Source organism: Mobula birostris, chromosome 3 (genome assembly GCF_030028105.1).
Source record: "Mobula birostris isolate sMobBir1 chromosome 3, sMobBir1.hap1, whole genome shotgun sequence".
In the NCBI taxonomy this organism is placed as follows: Eukaryota; Metazoa; Chordata; class Chondrichthyes; order Myliobatiformes; family Myliobatidae; genus Mobula; species Mobula birostris.
Window position 1 is genome coordinate 158,376,976 of NC_092372.1, and position 18,962 is coordinate 158,395,937.

The 18,962-nt window shown below is 38.5% G+C and overlaps 1 protein-coding gene across 6 annotated transcripts in view; it reads left to right on the top strand.

Moving 5' to 3' along the window:
- LOC140195375 (tensin-3-like) overlaps nucleotides 1-18,962 on the top strand; it is a 449,612-nt gene that overhangs the window by 76,771 nt on the left and 353,879 nt on the right. The window contains exon 1 of one of the 6 annotated variants that reach the window (XM_072253578.1): nucleotides 4,585-4,938. The exons of 4 other annotated variants lie outside the window; for them this stretch is intronic. In XM_072253578.1, the coding sequence (XP_072109679.1) occupies nucleotides 4,837-4,938 (102 nt within the window). In that variant the 5' untranslated portion in view covers nucleotides 4,585-4,836. Of the gene's footprint in view, nucleotides 1-4,584; nucleotides 4,939-11,204; nucleotides 11,224-18,962 lie in introns of those variants that run through there. One more of the 6 variants, XM_072253586.1, reaches the window with a different exon arrangement.

Below are 18,962 nucleotides of genomic sequence, written 5' to 3' on the forward strand. Positions count from 1 at the left end.
CATGTGTGCAGGAAGCAGTGCCAATGCAGTCGTCGATGTAGTGAAGGAAAAGTGGGGGACGGATACCAGTATTGGCTTGGAACATGGATTGTTCCACAAAGCCAATAAAAAGACAGGCATAGCTGGGACCCATACGGGTGCCCATAGCTACACCTTTAGTTTGGAGGAAGTGGGAGGAACCACAGGAGAAATTATCAAGAGTAAGGACTAATTCCACTAGATGGAGCAGAGTGGTGGTAGAGTGGAACTGGTTAGGTCTGGAATCCAAGAAGAAGCAGAGAGCTTTGAGAGCCTAGTTTATGAACTGTCACCTAAACTAATCTTGTTCATAGTTATCTAGCCCATACATCCAGTGATTACACCAGCAAGTGTGGAGCCATGAGGTCATGGAACACTGGAGCAGACCCGTCAGCCCAATAAATTCATGCTGATTATTGACATCTATTTACATTAATCCAACATTAATCCCATTTTATTCTTCTGCCTCCACATCCTCCCCCCAGATCCCATCACTTACCTGTTCGCTGGGGGCAATTTACATTTGTCAGTTAACCCACCAACCCACATTTGTTGTGATACAGGAGGGAAATGGAACACCTTGAGGAAACTCACATGGTTGCATTATTGGACATGGGTGGCTGGAGATTTGAGGCACTGTGCTCCCTGTTTGGTTAGGAATGTTAGTGATTGCAGTTAGCAATCACAGAGCAGTCCTGGCTTTGAAATATTTTCCATTGTTCAAAGTTCTATCTAAAATCTAACATAGTTATTCAGCTGTGATAATATCTCAGAAAGGCTATGGGAATTATTGAACGAACTCCATTGTTGAGTTAAAGTCATAAGCACATGGCTTTAGATCTGCTTCACCAGTCCATCTCAAGGTAGACTGTAATCATTACAGGATATTACTCAAGGCCATCTTCAGAGCATTGCAAATACTACCAGAGCCTCAGTGTATTTTGGTGATGTTGTTTAATAGTGTATGAGTCTTGAGAAATTTTGCATTTTGTTGAATTCTGTTCAATGAAAGGCTGATAGGCCATCCCACCTTCATTGTCCTCAGAAAATGAATCTCACAAGATGTTGCTTTGAAACTCCTTGCTGTTCCGCCTCCGACTGGGGCATGCAGCTTGGGGAGAGGATGGCACAGCCTTGGTGGAACTTGTAAAGGTGTTGGCGCTTTATTAAGAATTTATATTTAAAAGAATAACTTACTAGAAGTTGTGAAAAGTACAAAATATAATTAATACTACCATTCTCTGGACTCTCTTTTCTGGAATCAAAGTCTTATTTGTTGAAGTGTTTGTGGGAATGGAATAGCCATTAATTTTTTCTCTAAAAGTAGTTTTCATTGTTGTAAAGAATGCTTTTGCGAAGTGTTCTGAATGTGTTCCGAAATGCTAAATGTTTTTATCAACTTATTGAATTGACATTATTTCTTACATCCTTCACATACACGAGTAAAAATCTTTACGTTACACCCCCATCTTAATGTGCAACGTATAGTTTATAGTAGTTTGTACAACAGGAGAGTCATTATAGCATAGAAATACAATTCTATCAGTGTGTATTAATCAGTTTGATGGCTTGGTGGAAGAAGCTGTCCTGGAGCCTGTTGGTCCTGGCTTTAATGCTGTGGTACCATTTCCCAGATGGTAGCAGCTGGAACAGTTTGTGGTTGGTGTGACTCAGGTCCCCAATAATCCTTCAGGCCCTTTTAATGTATCTGTCTCTGTAAATGTCCTGATTCATGGGAAGTTCATATCTACAGATGCGCTGGGCTGTCTGCACCACCCTCTGCAGAGTCCTGTGATTGAGGGAATTACAGTTCCCATACCAGGTAGTGATGCAGCCAGTCAGGATGTTCTCAATTGTGCCCCTGTAGAAAGTTCTTAGCATTTGGGGACTCGTGCGAAACTCCTGCAACTGTCTTGAGGTGAAAGAGGCGCTGTTGTGCTTTCTTTTACCACACAGCCAGTACGTACAGACCACGTGAGATCCTTGGTGATGTGTATGCTGAGGAACTTACAGCTGTTCACTCTCTCAACCCCAAATCCATTGATGTCAATAGAGGTTAGCCTACCATCATTCCTCCTGTAGTCCACAGCCAGCTCCTTTGTTTTTGTGACATTGAGGGAGAGGTTGTTGTCTTGACACCATTGTGTCAGAGTGATGACTACTCTGTAAGTTGCCTCGTTATTATTTGAGATAAAGCCAATCAATGTAGTATCGTCAGCATATTTAATTAGCAGATTGGATCTGTGGGTGGCGACGTAGTCATGGGTATACAGAGAGTAAAGGAGGGGGCTTAGGGCACAGCCCTGAGGGGCTGCTGTGTTGAGGGGCTGAGGTGAAGGAGCCCACTTTTAGCACTTGTGGGTTATCTGACAGGAAGTCCAAGATCCAGCTGCACAGGACAGGGTGAAAGCAGAGGTCTGTGAGCTTATTGTCAACCCTGGAGGGAATTATGGTGGTGAATGCTGAACTCTAGTCCGAGAACAGCATTCTCACATAAGCACCCCTCTTCTCCTGATGTGTAAGGATGGTGCGTAGGCTGTGGCTATTGCGTCATCTGTCGATTGGTTGTGAAATATTGTTGGTTTTATCCATATTGGATAAAACCAACATTGTGATTAACTGTGTGTGTCTCTCTGTCCATTTTTAGCCAATAACTTTAAACTTCTGAAATAAGGTATTCATGATTCACTGTAATATTAGAAGCTTAACTATAACTAGTTGCATTGTGACTCTTTTCCATAAATGATTGATGTGAGGAATGATTTAGGTTACTTTCTCACTCTTTAATGCAAAAATAGTACAAAGTGGTCATTCTAATCTTAGGAAATTGTCATGCTTTTCACTTAAATAGCCATAATTAGTTGAAATGGTAAGCTTGGCAGTGATTGTGATTATCCCAAATACCAGTATATGCAATCTGATCATCTTTGTATATGTGGCAGTTTTCCAGAAGCACTGTTGGGAAATTTGGCTCCAAAAGAATAATAAAGGCAAAATTAATATGTATCGATTTTAAACTTGAAACCCTAATGATCTGTCTTTTATATGATGTTGGCTAAATCATGCAAAATTGATTGCTTATGTTTTTTTTTTGGTGTGTTTATTTAACACAAGTTGCTGGGTAGACTTACATTAAAGGGAATTTGTGTCATAAAATGGTATTGCTTCTATGTAAATGAGTAGATACACAATTCATACTTTGTACAACGCACTTCATAGGCTCTGTCCATTTGCACATTGTGTGCAAAGGAGGTTAGGTAGGGGAGGCATTGCTGAGTACATTTCTTTCATATGTCCTTTATATAGTTGCTCCGCTTGGATGTGTACCACAGCTCACAGTCCTGGATCCTGCAGTTTGCTGGTCGGCAGCGGGCGATCTTGCATTGTTCCCTCTGCAATAAAAAATTTGTCTTGTGGCTTGTGATGAGTGTTTGTTTAACTCAACATTCTTAACCATGGGAAAAGGGTTGTGCTAGTGATCTAATTAACTTAAATCAGTTACAGTCTTGTGAGGATTATTGGGGTAAACATTAAGACAAGAGCAACATGTATTTATTGCTCCAACTTTGAACTACCTCTTGAACTCCCATCCTGCTGTGTTTTTTTAATTATTTGTTGTATCAGGAATGCTTTTCATAATTAATGTAGTGTTCCTATGTCAGGGCTTTGAAAAGTCAATTACTTCAAAGAGCATTTATAAATGAACTGCGGTCTTAATTACATATTTGTTTGTTTACTGTGTTGTATTTGATTTGCTTTTTTTGTATAAAAGAAATATTCTTTTATCCTACTGTGTTATCTCAAATTAACTGAAAATTAAGTAATGGAGCCTACATTAATTTTCTTTGTGTTTCATTCTGCTTGCCTACACTTCTTAAAAACTGCAGGGAACTCATGATACGCAAACATAATTAGCGAAGATTTGCTTATTGATTTACCTTTATGAAATCTCATTTTAATAGTGTTATTTGAACCCACATAGAGCAGATGGGCCTCATTTCCTGATATTTGAGCTGTTCTTAACTTCAGCCAGAGCTGGTCTGGATTTCATTAAAAAGACCCCCTGAAGGCATCTTTGCAAATTCCAGAAATAATGCCATTTTAGCTTACAAGGATAAATACTTAAATGCAGACAATTTTGTGAATAACAGGAATAAATATGAAGTAAGCAGTTGCAGGTGACATTAACCAAACATTGCGTATGTGGAATATTTAAGTAAGTAGTGAACATTAGGCTGATGCAGTATATGAGAGGATGTGTCTTTGGTAAAACAAATTCATTTTGATCTCATATGGAGTTATTTTGGACTTTCTGTTTTCTCAGTTTAATTGTTGATTTATTGCTGTTCTAAGAAGTGTATTTGATTTTGAAATAATTACTACCCCATATGTCATCATTTTTTTTTGTACGGTCATTTGTGAAGAGTTGAGTATTTCTTGGCTGATTGGATGAAATACTTTGAGAAGCTTCCAACTTTTTTTTAAAACTTTTTGTAGCTTTAGTACTCCAATCCAGAAACCCTCCCACTAGTCTAGGAAGACTTTGTTTCCTTAGTGGAGAAAAAGGCTTGCAATATAATCCTTGCTTTTACTAGTTTGAGGGACCGTTTGGCCAGTTTGCGTTGATTGGAGGTAGAGGTTGTATTCATCATACTAGATCTGTTTGCTGTCATTTATTCTAGTTCCTGAGTGGAGGTCAAGTGTAGCCAGGTGCCGGAAGATTAAACTTGTGTAAAAGTATTGCAGATTAACGTGAAGCATTTGCAGGAAAGTGCCGAGAAGAACTGACTGTAAGTAACGAGCAACTTGGCCATTCTCATGGGCTGCACAGTGAGCTTGGCTTGCCTTGAGGATGAGATTTGCCATGTGCCAGTGGATCATCAGAACCATGTACAAGAAAAGAAAAATTCTATGGAAAAGGTAGTATGAACTGTGAAGGTTTTGTCATGCATCAGGACTGTTGCCCTTTTGTAAAATCAGATGAGCTAACCATTCTGGCTGGAATACAGTCCTGATATTTGTAGATCACTTGAGTCTTTTTTTCAAATTGGCAAAATTACTAGATTAGTTTCCTTTTGATTTTAAATATATTGAAGTACAGAAAAGATAATGGGAAAGGATTTGCTTGACTACTGCACTGAAAGTATTCAACAGAACTAGTCGAAGTGCAATGTTCAAACAGTTTAAAACTTGTAGCTACCCCTTATCTTTAATCACTGTTCCTAGTTCCGTTACAGCGACAGAAGTAAATCAGTGGAAATGATCTTAAGGTAGTAAGTCTATTTTTTCCTCAGACTTGTGTTCAAATATTGAGTTTTTTTCAAAAGCAGTATTTTGTGAAATAAATGTGTTGTGAAATGCATGCAAAAGGTTTCTTGAAAGAAAATGTAAGTGGAAAGAAGATGTAACAAGGAAAATGTGGATGGAGAAGCAATTCAGTTTGCAGCTTGTGAAGTGAACAAGCCACCTTTTTGTGTTGATGTTGGCTTTAAACTGAGTATTGATGTTCTTCATAAATATCTTCTTACTAATTATTGCAGCACGCTAACATAGTTTGATGAAATTCATTTTTGTAAATCAGCTGCAACTTGAATGGATTGAATTAATTTAAAATAAAATTGGTTTGTTTGCTCCAGTTTTCTTTTCCCTTTTTCTCAAATACAATAATATTGAATTTTTTTTGAGGGTGCAAGTCAGAGGTCATTATCCAATGTCAAAGCCAATAACATTATGTAATATAAGCAGCAATAATACTACCTGAACTTTAACATATATTTGCACGTTTCCCTACATATTCCTATTCTCCATGCAAGCAATTGAATTTAGTAAGATTACTTATCAAAGTACAGATTTATGGTAGCAGAGACAGTATAAATGTTCGTCAAACAATATGGGATTGTACAATATATGAGTCATGTTTTATACCAGAAAATAACACCTTTAAATATTAATGTGTTTGTCAAATATTAATGTGTTGTTTGTCCAATGACTCAGTCAGTCAATAAACTGGGAGGCCTAATAACACATCCTTTAGCATTTACTGTTACTGCTTGTCAGCTAAGGCAGCTCGGATTAGATTTTGTGTATCTAGCTTTTGTGGTGGGGAAAAAAATCAATTTGAGTTGCATTGTTCAGTGATCATTTTGGAAAGTGCATCTGTGTCCTTTTAGAGGAACCAGACTTGGCTCCGGGCCTCCTAGATATCATTGTTACAATTCTCAAAATGCCTCAATTTAAAAATTCTTGTTCTGTTCCAATTCCTCTATTGCCTTGTGTCTGCCCATTCAAAATAGGAAACTTAAGACTCCCAAGATCTCTACCCGCTTACAGTTCTAGACTTTGTAAAGCTGCAGTGAAAAAAAAACAGGTAAAAGTTGTTGGGTAGTAGTTTATTTTGCTAATGTTTTAAAAAATGAAATTCTCATACAAAGCAACCTTCTCACTCCTTCCTGTTCTTCAAAGCCACTGCTTAAACCCTGCCTCTCAAGTGAAGCTTTTTGCCACCACTGTCAAAGAACTCTACCTCAGATTTTGTCTAATGAAGCTACAGTGAACTGATTTAGGTTTTTAGGTACGATAAAGGAACAAGAGCAGATTATTTACAAACATTTGTACAAATGATATCGCCAGCCTGTTCAATGAGATGATGGCTAATTGATATCCTGACTCTACAGCTATATCCCTCAATATTTTGGGTTACCATATAAAACTGTGAATGAGATTTGCAGTTAATTCAAATAACAATTATTGTTGTGCCACAGAACCAATGCACCTCTGGGTGATATTTAAATAATAGTTCCAATAGGTGTCAATTTCTTGACTCAGCTTTTGTGAGAGAGGTTGGCATGATGGAGTGGGATGATGGAGAGAGGAAGGTATTTGAATTTATTTACAACATTATGATATTAAAACAATTAAACACATTTGGATGGTTATATGAATAAGAAAGTTTTAAAGGGATTTGGAAATAGCTCAGTTAAGCAGCTTGGCTGGTAAATGCAATTGGGCTAAAGGGGCAGTTTTCCATGTTATATTGCTCCATGACTTTATATCAGTAGAGGCCAGGAATATATGTTTTTCTTAGTTCATGGTTAGTCTTGTCCAGCTGAAGGACTTTGGGTGGGAAATGGAGGGGGAGGAGGAAGAGGAAGAGGAAGTGTACAGGCTGGATACTTTTGGGTGTTGAATTAACTGATAGTAGACCTAACAAGAGGAATGCAGAAATCCGTATCAGTGGGAAACGAAGAGAAAGACGATGCCTCAGTTCAGAACTGGATTGAGGAGCTGTAATGAGAGGACCATTAATACTTGGTCATGTCAACAGACAATGATCAGTCCTGCAAGTTCTTTATCAGTGAGTCACTTTCTTAAGATGAGAAAGTGAAGATGAAGAACAAAGAGACAGTGTGATGTTTATTCCTACAGCAAATAAATACATTGTAAAAATAGGTCTGTTAAATGAAGTGTAATTATTATGGACTTATTCAATGGGTTACCAAATTTAAAAAGTTAGAATATTTGGAATAATGAAATATTAACTGAAAGTTACTATGAAAGGCATGAAAGGGATGGTTCCCTGTAGTGATTTTTCAATCAGTTTGATCTTTTAATTAATTACCTTCCTTTATTTTCCATATTGCCTGTGCATAGAGCAAAACCATTTTTCTGCCATTTCCTGGACATCAAAAGTTAAGATTAACAATCAGTTGATTTATATCTGAAACAAATTTTCCCCTGCTCCTTGCAGAGCTAAGGTATGTGTGTTTTTCAAGGATTATGCTTTGGGTGTTGCTCTTTGTGCAGTCTGCCAGCTAGAAGTATGATGTCTGCTTTGTAATATGTGATCCTGCCATTTCTTGCATTGTTATCTGCAGGAGCCCATCCGTATCTTTGTTCAGTTTACATTTAGATTTTATTTTTTGTGTTTATACAAAATCTAGATGGCTGACCAGAAACACATCTTAAACTAGTACTATGTTTTGAGCAGAACCCTATTAGGTACTGAGAAACTTTTCATTAAATGATGGATTGCTGCTAAAATAGTTCTAATATTCCAGATGCATCAAATTATTAAGTAGCTCACAGAAGTTATTCTGTATTCTAAGGGAAATGTGTATTCAATTAATTTAACTGGCCTGCAGCCTGGTTTCTGGACAGAATAAAGTCCTCAGCTGGAACTTAAACTTATATTTCTAAAAGTTATACATTGTGTGGTTCATATCTGCAGTAGACTTGACCAGGACTGTGTCATTGGCTTGGTATATTATGGAGTGTAAGCGGACAGATCATCTGTAAATGCTGTCAGGCTATTTTCAGTTTTTACATTATATTGCCATATATAATGTTAAATTCACTGTCACAAGGAAAGATTATTTCAGTTTTGAGGTAACAAATTTGAACATCCTCTTTCCTTATTTTCAAATTAGCCTATTACCAATTTTACTTAAGCTATTACTGATGTCTATAATTATTTATGAACTAAATTAAAAAAAAATTCATTGATGGAAAAATTGATGAGTTAAAACCCCGTCTTCATTTTCATGCTTTGAATTTAATACTGGAACTACCAAGTGTAATGTTGTGGAACATCTATACTTGAATAGCATTGAGCAGAAAAATGGCTACTTTGAAAACCATAATGCAACAACCAGTCTGCTGGAGGAACTCCTGATGCAGGGTTGCAGGGATTCCGGCCCGAAATATTGACAATTCCTTTTTTCCTACAGATTTGCTCAACCTACGGAGTTCATCCAGACCCCCAGCAGGTTGTTTGTTGCTCCCAGTTCTGCCATCTGCTTTCTCTTGAGTTTACTTTGAAAACCATGATGCCTTTACAATGTCATTACTGAAGAGTTTATAGCAAAAGTCAAGTTAACTTGATCTTTGACATAGTCTTGCTTTTATCAGAGATTATCTTCATAAAAAAATCTTGAAATAAATACTTACATCTTTGTTGCTTAAAATATTTATTAAATTTTAGAAGAAAATGTATTGAATTCAGTCTTATAACTGCAAGCAACAGAATAAATAGGTACGCAATGAAAGGTGGTAATTTGTAAATTACTGCTTAAGTTTACTTCGAACCAGACCATGTGATTAAATACATGACTAAAAGGTAGGTGTAAGAAAGAAGAATTCTGCTTCATGGAAAAGTGGTAACAGTACAATCACAATCATGAGTTTTATCAGATTCCCTGGATTAAAATCGGACATGGTCGGGTTGGAAAGAATATGGACATCACAAAGAAGATTGAGATTGGGAGTATCAATAAGAAATAAAGTGGAGAAAAGATATGCGTGATGTAAGTTAAACTAAGGAACACCAAAATGACTAATTATTGAACAGGAATGTTAAAATGAGGAGTAACTGGTCGATGATAGTTCGACTATAACAGCCTCTTCCCCACCGCTATCAGATTCCTGAATGGACAATATACTCATGTTCACTACCTCACTATTTTTTCTTTTCTTCTGCTCTCATTTTGCATACTTATTTCATTTAATTTTACATGTATATATTTTTTCTTATTGTAATTTGTAGTTTTTTAAATTATGTATTGCAATGTGCTGCTGCCAGAAAACAACAAATTTCACGACATATGCCAGTGATATTAAACCTGATTCTGATTCTGAAAGTATTCAACCAGCATTGCAAGCTGTTTTTGTATCAAATGAGACATGAACACAGCAATACACCCAAGGACCAGTTACAGTTGTGTGTACTGAGACCAAAGAATCAGGGCTGGAATTTGAATACAGCCCTCTATACAAATTTTCATGTATTCCCTTTTTGGGAAGTGAATGTTGCCAACAAGGCCAGCAATTATTGCTGTGCCTCAGGCCCTACTTCTGTTACAGGATAAAATTCCAAAGTAATGTGCGGAGTTATGAATAAGGCAGTCAAACTGTGCAAAATTGCTGCTATTAATAAACTAATCAATATTAATTTACAAAAATTTGGCATCTTTGTTTCTGGTTTCAGTTAGGCATTTTTGTCATTTCATCTCCTCTGCCTTCCACGTTGTCTTCAAGTTCCCAGTTTGTGTTTTTTCTCCCCTGTCCTTTCTCCACTCCTGTAACAAGTCTCTTTTTTTCTCTCCAGAGATGCTCTCTGGCCAGTTGTTGATGATTTCCAGTGCTGTTAGTATGCCTTTTGTGAATTAATTCATTTTGATTGGATTGAAGCCATGACCTCTTTAGATTAGTTTTTACGATTTTATATGTGTTCTTTCGCTTTCTCTTAAGGAATGGCTTGAAAACTCTCATTTCTGGCATCAATATTACTTTAGTGATCTCAGGAGGTGCTGGACTATTTGCATTCCCTACAATGATGAAGCCAGTGGAGGCTGATAATTGAACTTGGGGAATAGAATGATGGGATATTCATAATTTTCTAAAAATCATAAAAATTTTGAGTGAAGCAAAACAAAGATTCAGAGAGAGAGGCTGTGTAATGTTGGTAAATGAGTGTGGTTAGATATGCTGATAGGCAAAAGAATATCCTGAATGGATAAAATTATGGCACCCAATCTTCACTGGGAATTTGTTGATATTCTTCCAGTTAAAATGCTGGATAAAGTTCATGAAGTGGCAGTTTTCCTGCTGGCCTTGTAAACAGCAATCCGAAGCAATGCATTCTTTTAACCTTTGATTATTGTTTTGCAGTTGAGTAGTTAAAATACGTGAAAACCTGAGCATAAAGTCATGTGTCCAACTCACAATGTGTGCTAGTACGTGTTCGGTGGAAGACTGCCAACTAGCAGCACACCCTGCGTTAGTGCTGTAATACTATGTTGTGAGTGTTCCTTTAAGAACCAGCCAACTTGTATCTCAGGTACGTGGATATGTTGTATTCACAGAAGGCAAATAGTATAAACATTCCAATGACATACCAGTTAGTGGGTTAGTTGGTCTTTCTGTGTATTTTCCCTAATTCAAACATTCCTGAGGATGAAGGTGAAAAGGAAAATCAGTGTTGAAGCATTTGCTTTCTTGATGCTGAACCTGGTTTGTCAGCACTGGATGGCGCTCTATGAAAATCCTCCATGAATTTACTGTTTCCTCTTTCTGAGCTGCACTTCAAAGTCTGGAATAATCAGAGTTGATGCGGTGCGGGGGCGGTGGGATAGTCAGAGGCGATAGCTGTAATCTATCTCAATTTTCACAGGGTTCGAGAAGCTGCAATGCAACAGGTTACTTCACAAGGTAAGAGGCATTGGTATTGGAGGTAATGTACCAGTGTGGATGGAGCATAGTTAACTAGCAAGAAGCGGTGAATCCTTATAGGCAATCAATAACCAGCATTGTACTGCAGGGGTCAGTGATAGGATTGTAGCAGAGAAAAGAATCAGTAGCCAGATTCACCATAATACAAATTTGACATTAAATTTTAGGATGATGTTACCCCTCGAGGACCATATCTCAAAAATATAGGTGTTTCCCCTTGAGAGAATATTGACTCAGAATAAGGGAGCTTCCTTTTTAAGGGTGAGATGAGGAAGAAGTTATTCTTTCACAGGATTGTGAGCTTGGGAACTTCTTAACCTAGAAAGCTGTAGAAGCTGAATTCAGAAAGATCCTGAAATCTGGATTGATTAAAATTTTAATCAATAAAAGAATCAAGATTTATTGGGAAAGAGCCAGGGAAGTGGACTTGAGGAAAACTGGGCCTTAGAGAATACTGGAGTAAGCTTTCGTGATTTAACTGTACATGTCCAGCACATCCACACAAGCTGCTCTGCCTTCCAGCCTGGAACAGTTTGCAAATCTGAATCTACAACTCTACTTTTTCACCTAGCTGACAGATAAAATGCAGTTGTAAACTGGGGGAACTTTACTTGTTTCTTGGCTCGCTCTTGATTTTTGAGATATAAAGTCATATGCACTGAGTTGTTTTTTGAATCCAAATCTGGCTCTAGTGAGCTGGAAGCACATTTTACCTGCCATCTTAGACTGTAGTTAGCCTAGATATAGACCTGTGTTGGTTTAGAACTGTTAGAAGCTCACATGATGTACTCTCTGGGAATACAAGTATGTGGGGAAACTTCTAGGTTTGATTTTTAAATTAGTGTTTCATAAATATTATGCTAATTTGCTAACATTTGCAATTTTTTTTCTTTCACAAATCCCACCTAATCACGTCCCTCATAGTGACAATTTTTTCTGCTATTTTTCTATGAAGGAATTGGATCATTTATTAAATGGAGGCAGTCAAATCTGAGTAATCTAGCAAGTGTATGTGAGGGTGGGGGAATTATTATATAAACTTGTATCTTGCAATCTGTTGATTTACCTAAGCTTGAAACTTTTGGCTTGCAGAATAAGGAAACAAGAATATTCTTATTGAATCAGAAATTACTGTCAATGGTGTTGACTGTATGAATGAATAATGTCTCTTATCAAGTCCAAAAATTAAGGGAGATAACAACTCAGAAATGTTGGCAGTAATGTCCAGTAATAAAACTGTGTGGTATTGTTCATGGATTATTGGGATTTGAACCAAGATTTCAGATACTTGGTGTGCTCCTTCTCATAGCCCCTTAATGAGTGTTTATGCTGTACTGTTGTCACTTAGTAAATTCTGTGGTCTTCAATTCAGTTTGGAGTTTGAATTGGCAGAATGAGTGCTGGAAATTCAAGTCTTTGGTGAACCATGCTTGTGCCGATAATGTTGCTCTCTGCTAGTGGGTAAGAGTTCTTGAAGTTCAGCCAATGCGCAGTAGTAAATTTTGGTCTAAGGTTATCTTAAACTGAGGAAAACAAGGTGAAATCTGCATTATCGAACATTTCACTTCTTTTAAAGGAGAATATTTAAGCTTGCTTGAGTTTTTAGATAGGCAGAAACATTTGGTGAAATACTGTTTTTATAATCAAACTGATCAAAAATGCACTGGAAATGTGGCGTGAAATCTCATTGTCCTGGGGCATAGTTCTGGAATCATTGGTACTTGGTTATAAGGTCTCTTGAATGTAAGGTGTAGGGAGAGTTGCCTGTGACTCTATGGTTTGAATTGGGGTTTGAAACTGCCTGGTGCAAAATTGAAACCCTGATCAGAAGTTGAGGTATTTATTGAAAATACACTGGAACCTGTATACTGGTTGGGCTTTGTCAGCCATGGGTTGTATAGTCGGGTCTGTTCACTGCACTAGCATGACAAGAATGTCAAAGCTGCATTCCCCAATGTTACTTATGTGCTTTGGAGTGTGAGGCCCAGAAGCACAGTTGTGATGCTCGGCTTTTAGCCATCAATCCCTCTGAGCTAGTTCCCACACTTTGTAAAATACTGCAAAGAGATTATGAGGTAAATCAATCTCTGTGGGATGTTAATAGATTTCCACTTACTCAAATTAATAGCTGCAGCTGAAGCTACAAGCTTTTCTTTTCAACTGGCTTCAATCACAAAAATATTTATTCTCCCTTCTTCCTTAATAATGGCCTACTCACATATTCTTCTGTTCTCCTTTGTGTTCTTACTGAGTTTCAACTTCACAATATCACTGCAGGTTGCCTTCACTCATCAATATTGCAACTTTCTTCCCATCTGTATTTTTATTGGATTAGTTGATGATTATCTTATAGGATGCCTTTTCTACATTGAGCTGAACAGATTCCTTCATAACATTTTGGTCTTGCGTTGACCTCACTTTGACTTTTCTGAGTTAGAGCCCCAACCTGTTCTGTTGGTTGCAGCCTCTCAACTTTGGTTTCCTTGTGATCTTGCTCCAGCCCTCACTAGCCCTTTGGTAACATAGCAACAGTATTTTGCCTAGTCTTCTTCACTCGGATCTGAGCTAAATTCTGTACAGTATCGGCATAAACACAAGAGATTCTGCAGATGCTGGAAATCCCGAGCAACACACACAAAATACTGGAGGATCTCAGCAAGTCAGGCAGCATCTATGGACTAGACCTTAGGAGAAAGGGTAGAAGGAGGGTCCCGGGGAAGTGATACGCAGGTGAGAAGGGGAAAGAGGCTAAAATGGGGAATAGAAGAAGAAAGGGGGAGGGGAATTACCTGAAGGAGAAATTGATGTTCAAGCCATCAGGTTGAAGGCTAACTAGACGGAATATGAGGTGTTGCTCCTCCATCCTCATTTTGGCAAAGGAGGGGGTCATGGACCGACATCAGAGATATCCTGCTTCTTCAAAGAATGGTGTTTCCATTCCTCCACCTCTGATGCTGCCCTCACCCGAATCTTCTCCATTTCCCATAATCTGCTATCACCCCATCTTCCCTCTTCCTTAAGAAGGATTGAGTTCCTCTCGTCCTCACCTACCACCCCCAAGCCTCCGCATCCAACACATCATTTTCCACAACTTCTGCCACCTTCAACAGGATCCTACCACCAAGCACATCTTTACCTCTCCTTCATCCTCCCCCCCCCCCCACCCCCCAACTCTCCACAGAATGAGGAGAGAGGTAAAGATGTGTTTGGTGGTGGGGTCCTGTTGAAGTTGGCAGAAGTTGTTGAGAGCAATGTGTTAGATGCAGAGGCTTATGGGGAGCTATACTTGAATTGCTCTCCCGATCCAGGGTGAGGTGATCCTCTTGATTGTCAAACCAGCCATCAATGTCTATATCCATTCTCTACACCATTGGCATGTGGACAACTTTTAGGATTTACCACAGCAACCTCACTTGTGCATGACATGGGGAATAATCCTCTTGATGTCCTTTTTTTCAGCTTTATACCTAACTCCCTTAATTCTCTTTGCAAGACCTCATCTCTGTTCCCACATAGTAGGGACCATGATCTCTGGGTGCTCCTCCTCCCTTTTAGAATGTCTTGTGCCTGCTTAGAGATTCTTGACCCAGGCAACAGACCATCCTGGGGTCTTGCTTGTGGCCATGGTAATGGCTATCTGTACCCTTGACCAAAAAGAGTCCCCTATCAATAGTGCTTCCCTCATCATCGACCTATACTGCTGTTCTCTCACTCAACGGGGTATACTTGTTTTGAGAAGGGAACAGTCCCAGGAAAGTTCTGCACAACTTGCCTTCTCCTCTTGGCAGTCACCCATCTATCTGGCTGACACTTTGGTGTGACCCTCCTCCTTGAGATTCCTGTCAGCAATGTTCTTTGCCTCCTGTATGCTCTTCACTGAGCCCAACTGCTGTTCCATGTTGTTTGAGACGATATGCAATTGGATACACTCTTGTAAACTTTAAGCAGTTTCTCACTTCTCACTCCTCAGCATTTCATGTTATTACCATACTAAGTGGCATTTTCTGGCAGTTATGGTCACATCAGCCATGAAAATTTAGTGGAAATCTCAGAATTAAAAAAAAGACATTAATCTTCTTAATTTTTACCACAGGTGCTGTTATTTTTATTACTGTCCCTCTCACACTGCTTTATTTCATAAATGGTGGTGGAACAAGTTCAACTCCACAGGAGTTGGAAACATTATAGCCAGATTTTGAGAGCTCAATTGTGCAATCTGATTAATTTTTCCAACGATCTTCATTGACTATAAAGCACATTGAGATGTTTTGAGGTTGTGAAAATCAGAGAAAATTCAAGGCAGTTCTGTTTTAGGCATGTGAAGATAATTTTCTTTACAACAAGATACTTTGTTTTCTTCTGGCAGCTTTGGAAACGATCTCTGCATTGTGCTTAAGGCTCAGTTAATCATTTGTGTATTTAGGAGATTCTACATTCAGTGTAATTATCAGTTTATCCTGAAGTTTAGGTCAGACGGAGAAAGGAATAGCTTAATTCTCTGCTTTTTTGCCACTCTAAGTTTCAACAGGACAGGGTTAATATTGGAGATGGGCTGGGGGTGGGAAGTTGTCAGGAGGGGGTGAAATATCCTATGCCTTCTGTAAGTATTGTACTGTGACTTTCTGCTGTTAATTTCTCAAAGTTCAAAATAAATTTATTATCAAAGTACATATATGTCACCATATACAACCCTGAGATTCATTTTCTTGCAGGCATACTCAATAAATCCAGAGTAGAACAATAACCATAATAGAATCAATGATGGACCACACCTACCTAGGTGTTCAACCAGTGTGCAAATGACAACAAACTGCTCAAGTACATAAAGAAATAATAACATTAAATAAATAAGCATTAAACATTGAGAAGATGAGGTGAAGAGTCCTTGAAAGTGAGTCGATAGTTTGTGGAAGCAGTTCAGTGACGGAGCAAGTGAACTTGTGTGAAGTTATCCCCTTTGGTTCAAGAGCCTGATCAGTGAGGGGTAATAACTTTTCCTGAACTTGGTGGTGTGAGTCCTGAGGCTCCCGTAACTTCTTCCTGATGGCAGCAGCAAGAAGACAGCATGTCCTGAGTGGTGGGTGTCCCTGATGATGGATGCTATTTTCTTGAGACAGCACTCCATGTGGATTTGCTGGAGAGGACTATACCCGTGATGGACTGGGCAGTATCCATTAATTTTTGTAGGATTTTCCATTCAAGAGTATTGATGTTTCCATATTGGCTTTGATTCAGCCATTAAATATATATTCTACCGCACATCGTAGAAATTTGTCAAAGTTTTAGATGTCATGCCAAATCTTTGCAAACTCCTAAGGAAGTAGAGGGGTTGCCGTGCTTTCTTCATAATTGCACTTACGGGTTAGGTCCAGGACAAATCCTCCAAAATGTTAACACCGATGAACTTAAAGTTCCGGACCCTCTCTGCTTCTGATCCTCCGATGAGGACTGGGTCATGGACCACTGGTTTCCTCCTGACCCTTTTTAAATAAAAACTAAATGTAATAACTATTGAGGGCAGGAAAGATGGCCTTTTATTTAGGTTTGAATTACAATAACATGAACAGAAATCTGACGAGTGGAATTTTCAGTAGCAAAGCTTGGGAACTCTTTTTTTGAGAACCCGTAGCAAGTTGCATCTGCAATTCTTTTCCATTGTGTTTATTTTCTGTGTCAAACTCTCCACAGCTTCTACAACGTGATACCCAGTTCATGGTTTTCCCCTGAAAGCTGTTATCTAGTGTAGCCAAGCCATGGTTACCTTGGTAACAGGTCATCAAATTTTTTTTTGCATTGCGGTTGCTTCATTAACTGGCAGTATTAGACCTCTTTACAAACAATTGTGGTTAATCTGTGTTTGCAACTAAATAAATGGGCTGGATAATGGATGAAACATTGAAAGTAAGGCTGTTGTCAGAAATATACAACAAATTTTTTGAAATATTTGATTCAGATGTGATTCGCCATTAAATTTTGAAATTACATTGGTTTACGTAGCCGATAAAAAGCCTCATTTTATGTTGAGCATTATGTGTCATACTGCAGCATGTTATTTCTTTCTCACCTGATAACTCTTACTGACAGGCAGTCTACTAAACGATTCTTGCACATTTAACTTGTGTTGTTTGAAATAAGGTTGGAATCGAGTCACAGGTCACATTCCATTCACTGACAGGAAGTGCTTATAATGGAGGCGATGTCAACTCTCGAGCTCTTGATTGACACTTAAATTTTCATTCTGACCTTGTGGCCATATTTCAAACCCACTTCTTTTGCCTACTAAGTACATTTTTTAAAAATTCCTCTTTCCTCCCTTCATCATGTTGAAATTTGTCTGATCCTTTTTTAGTTTCTACACAAATTTTCCTTTGGGGCATGTGAGAAATTGGGAAATGTGTTCCCAAAAGGCAAGTTTATGTTCCCCACACAGTAAGAACTGATGACATTGTGTCAAGATTCTCACAACTCAATCAGGCAAGGAATTTTACATAATTTTCTGCCTCCTGAATCGTATAAAAGCTGCTTTGAAATAATTCTTGATATACACTTTGAATCTCAGATTATGATTAGTTAATGTTCTATGCCTTTTCGAAAGGTGAAGTGTATGCACGTAGATAGCAACATCCAATGCTTCTTTCTCATATGATATGAGTTCTAATAGTCTGTTCAGATCTAACCCCATTGTCCAGGTTTGCAAATTAAGTCAAACCTATTTAAAAATTTTTACTGAAAAATACAATGAAAGCATTTGTATAAATGTTTTATTTGAAGAATAAAGGTGATAACCAAATTTATATTTTTCTCAGCTGCTCTTTTTTATTGAAATGCAGTGTCTGGGTTGCCAAGATAAAAAAACAACAAAATTGTATTGCTTACATCTGGGTGTATTTTGTCATTATTGTGGAAAATGAACAAAAGAATGAGAAAGTAACTTGTATGAAATTTTTACTCCCTGAACTGGATATGAGTTTGTGAGGGTTAGGGTCTGGTAATTTGTGCTGCTGAGATCAGTTTTATACTCTGACAGCTCTCATCAGTTTGATCGCATTCAGGTTAATAATTGTGCTGTCAAGATGTCTTCCTGTGAAACCTTACCTCACAATCAGATCTCAAAGTTCAAAGTACATTTATTATCAAAGTATGTATAAATTATACAGCCTTGAGATTTGTCTGCTTACAGGCAGCCACAAAGCAAGAAACCCGAAAGAACCCAATTCAAAAAAAAAAGAAAGACCAATACCACATGCACCGGGAAAGGGAAGAAACACAAGCCATGCAAGTAATAGAAGCAAACAGCCGCATTCCCAACCAAATTGAGCCCTTAGGTCCGATTCCCCAGAGTAGGCCCAAAGCCTTGGTCTCAGTTCACTGTATAGCTTGCCAAATTGAGCCCTTGGGTCCGAATCCCCAGAGCAGGCCCAAAACCTCGGTCTCAGTTCATTGTATAGTGTGGCAAATTGCCGTAAAACTCAAAGTCATGAAGGACAGTAGAAACACTCTCACAGCCTCAGCGCCGTGCAGAGAGGAATGAACGTCGCGAGGGAGCGAGTGAAATTGGCACGACCCTCACCTCTGGTCCTGACACCCTGCCTTCCAGTCTATCTCAGCTGGCACTGAAATTGTCCAAACACCAATTCGACCCTGCAATGGGACCCGGCCCCCAGCACAGCAATACGGCCTAGACCCCACCACTTTGCCCAGAACTGTTCTCAATCTCT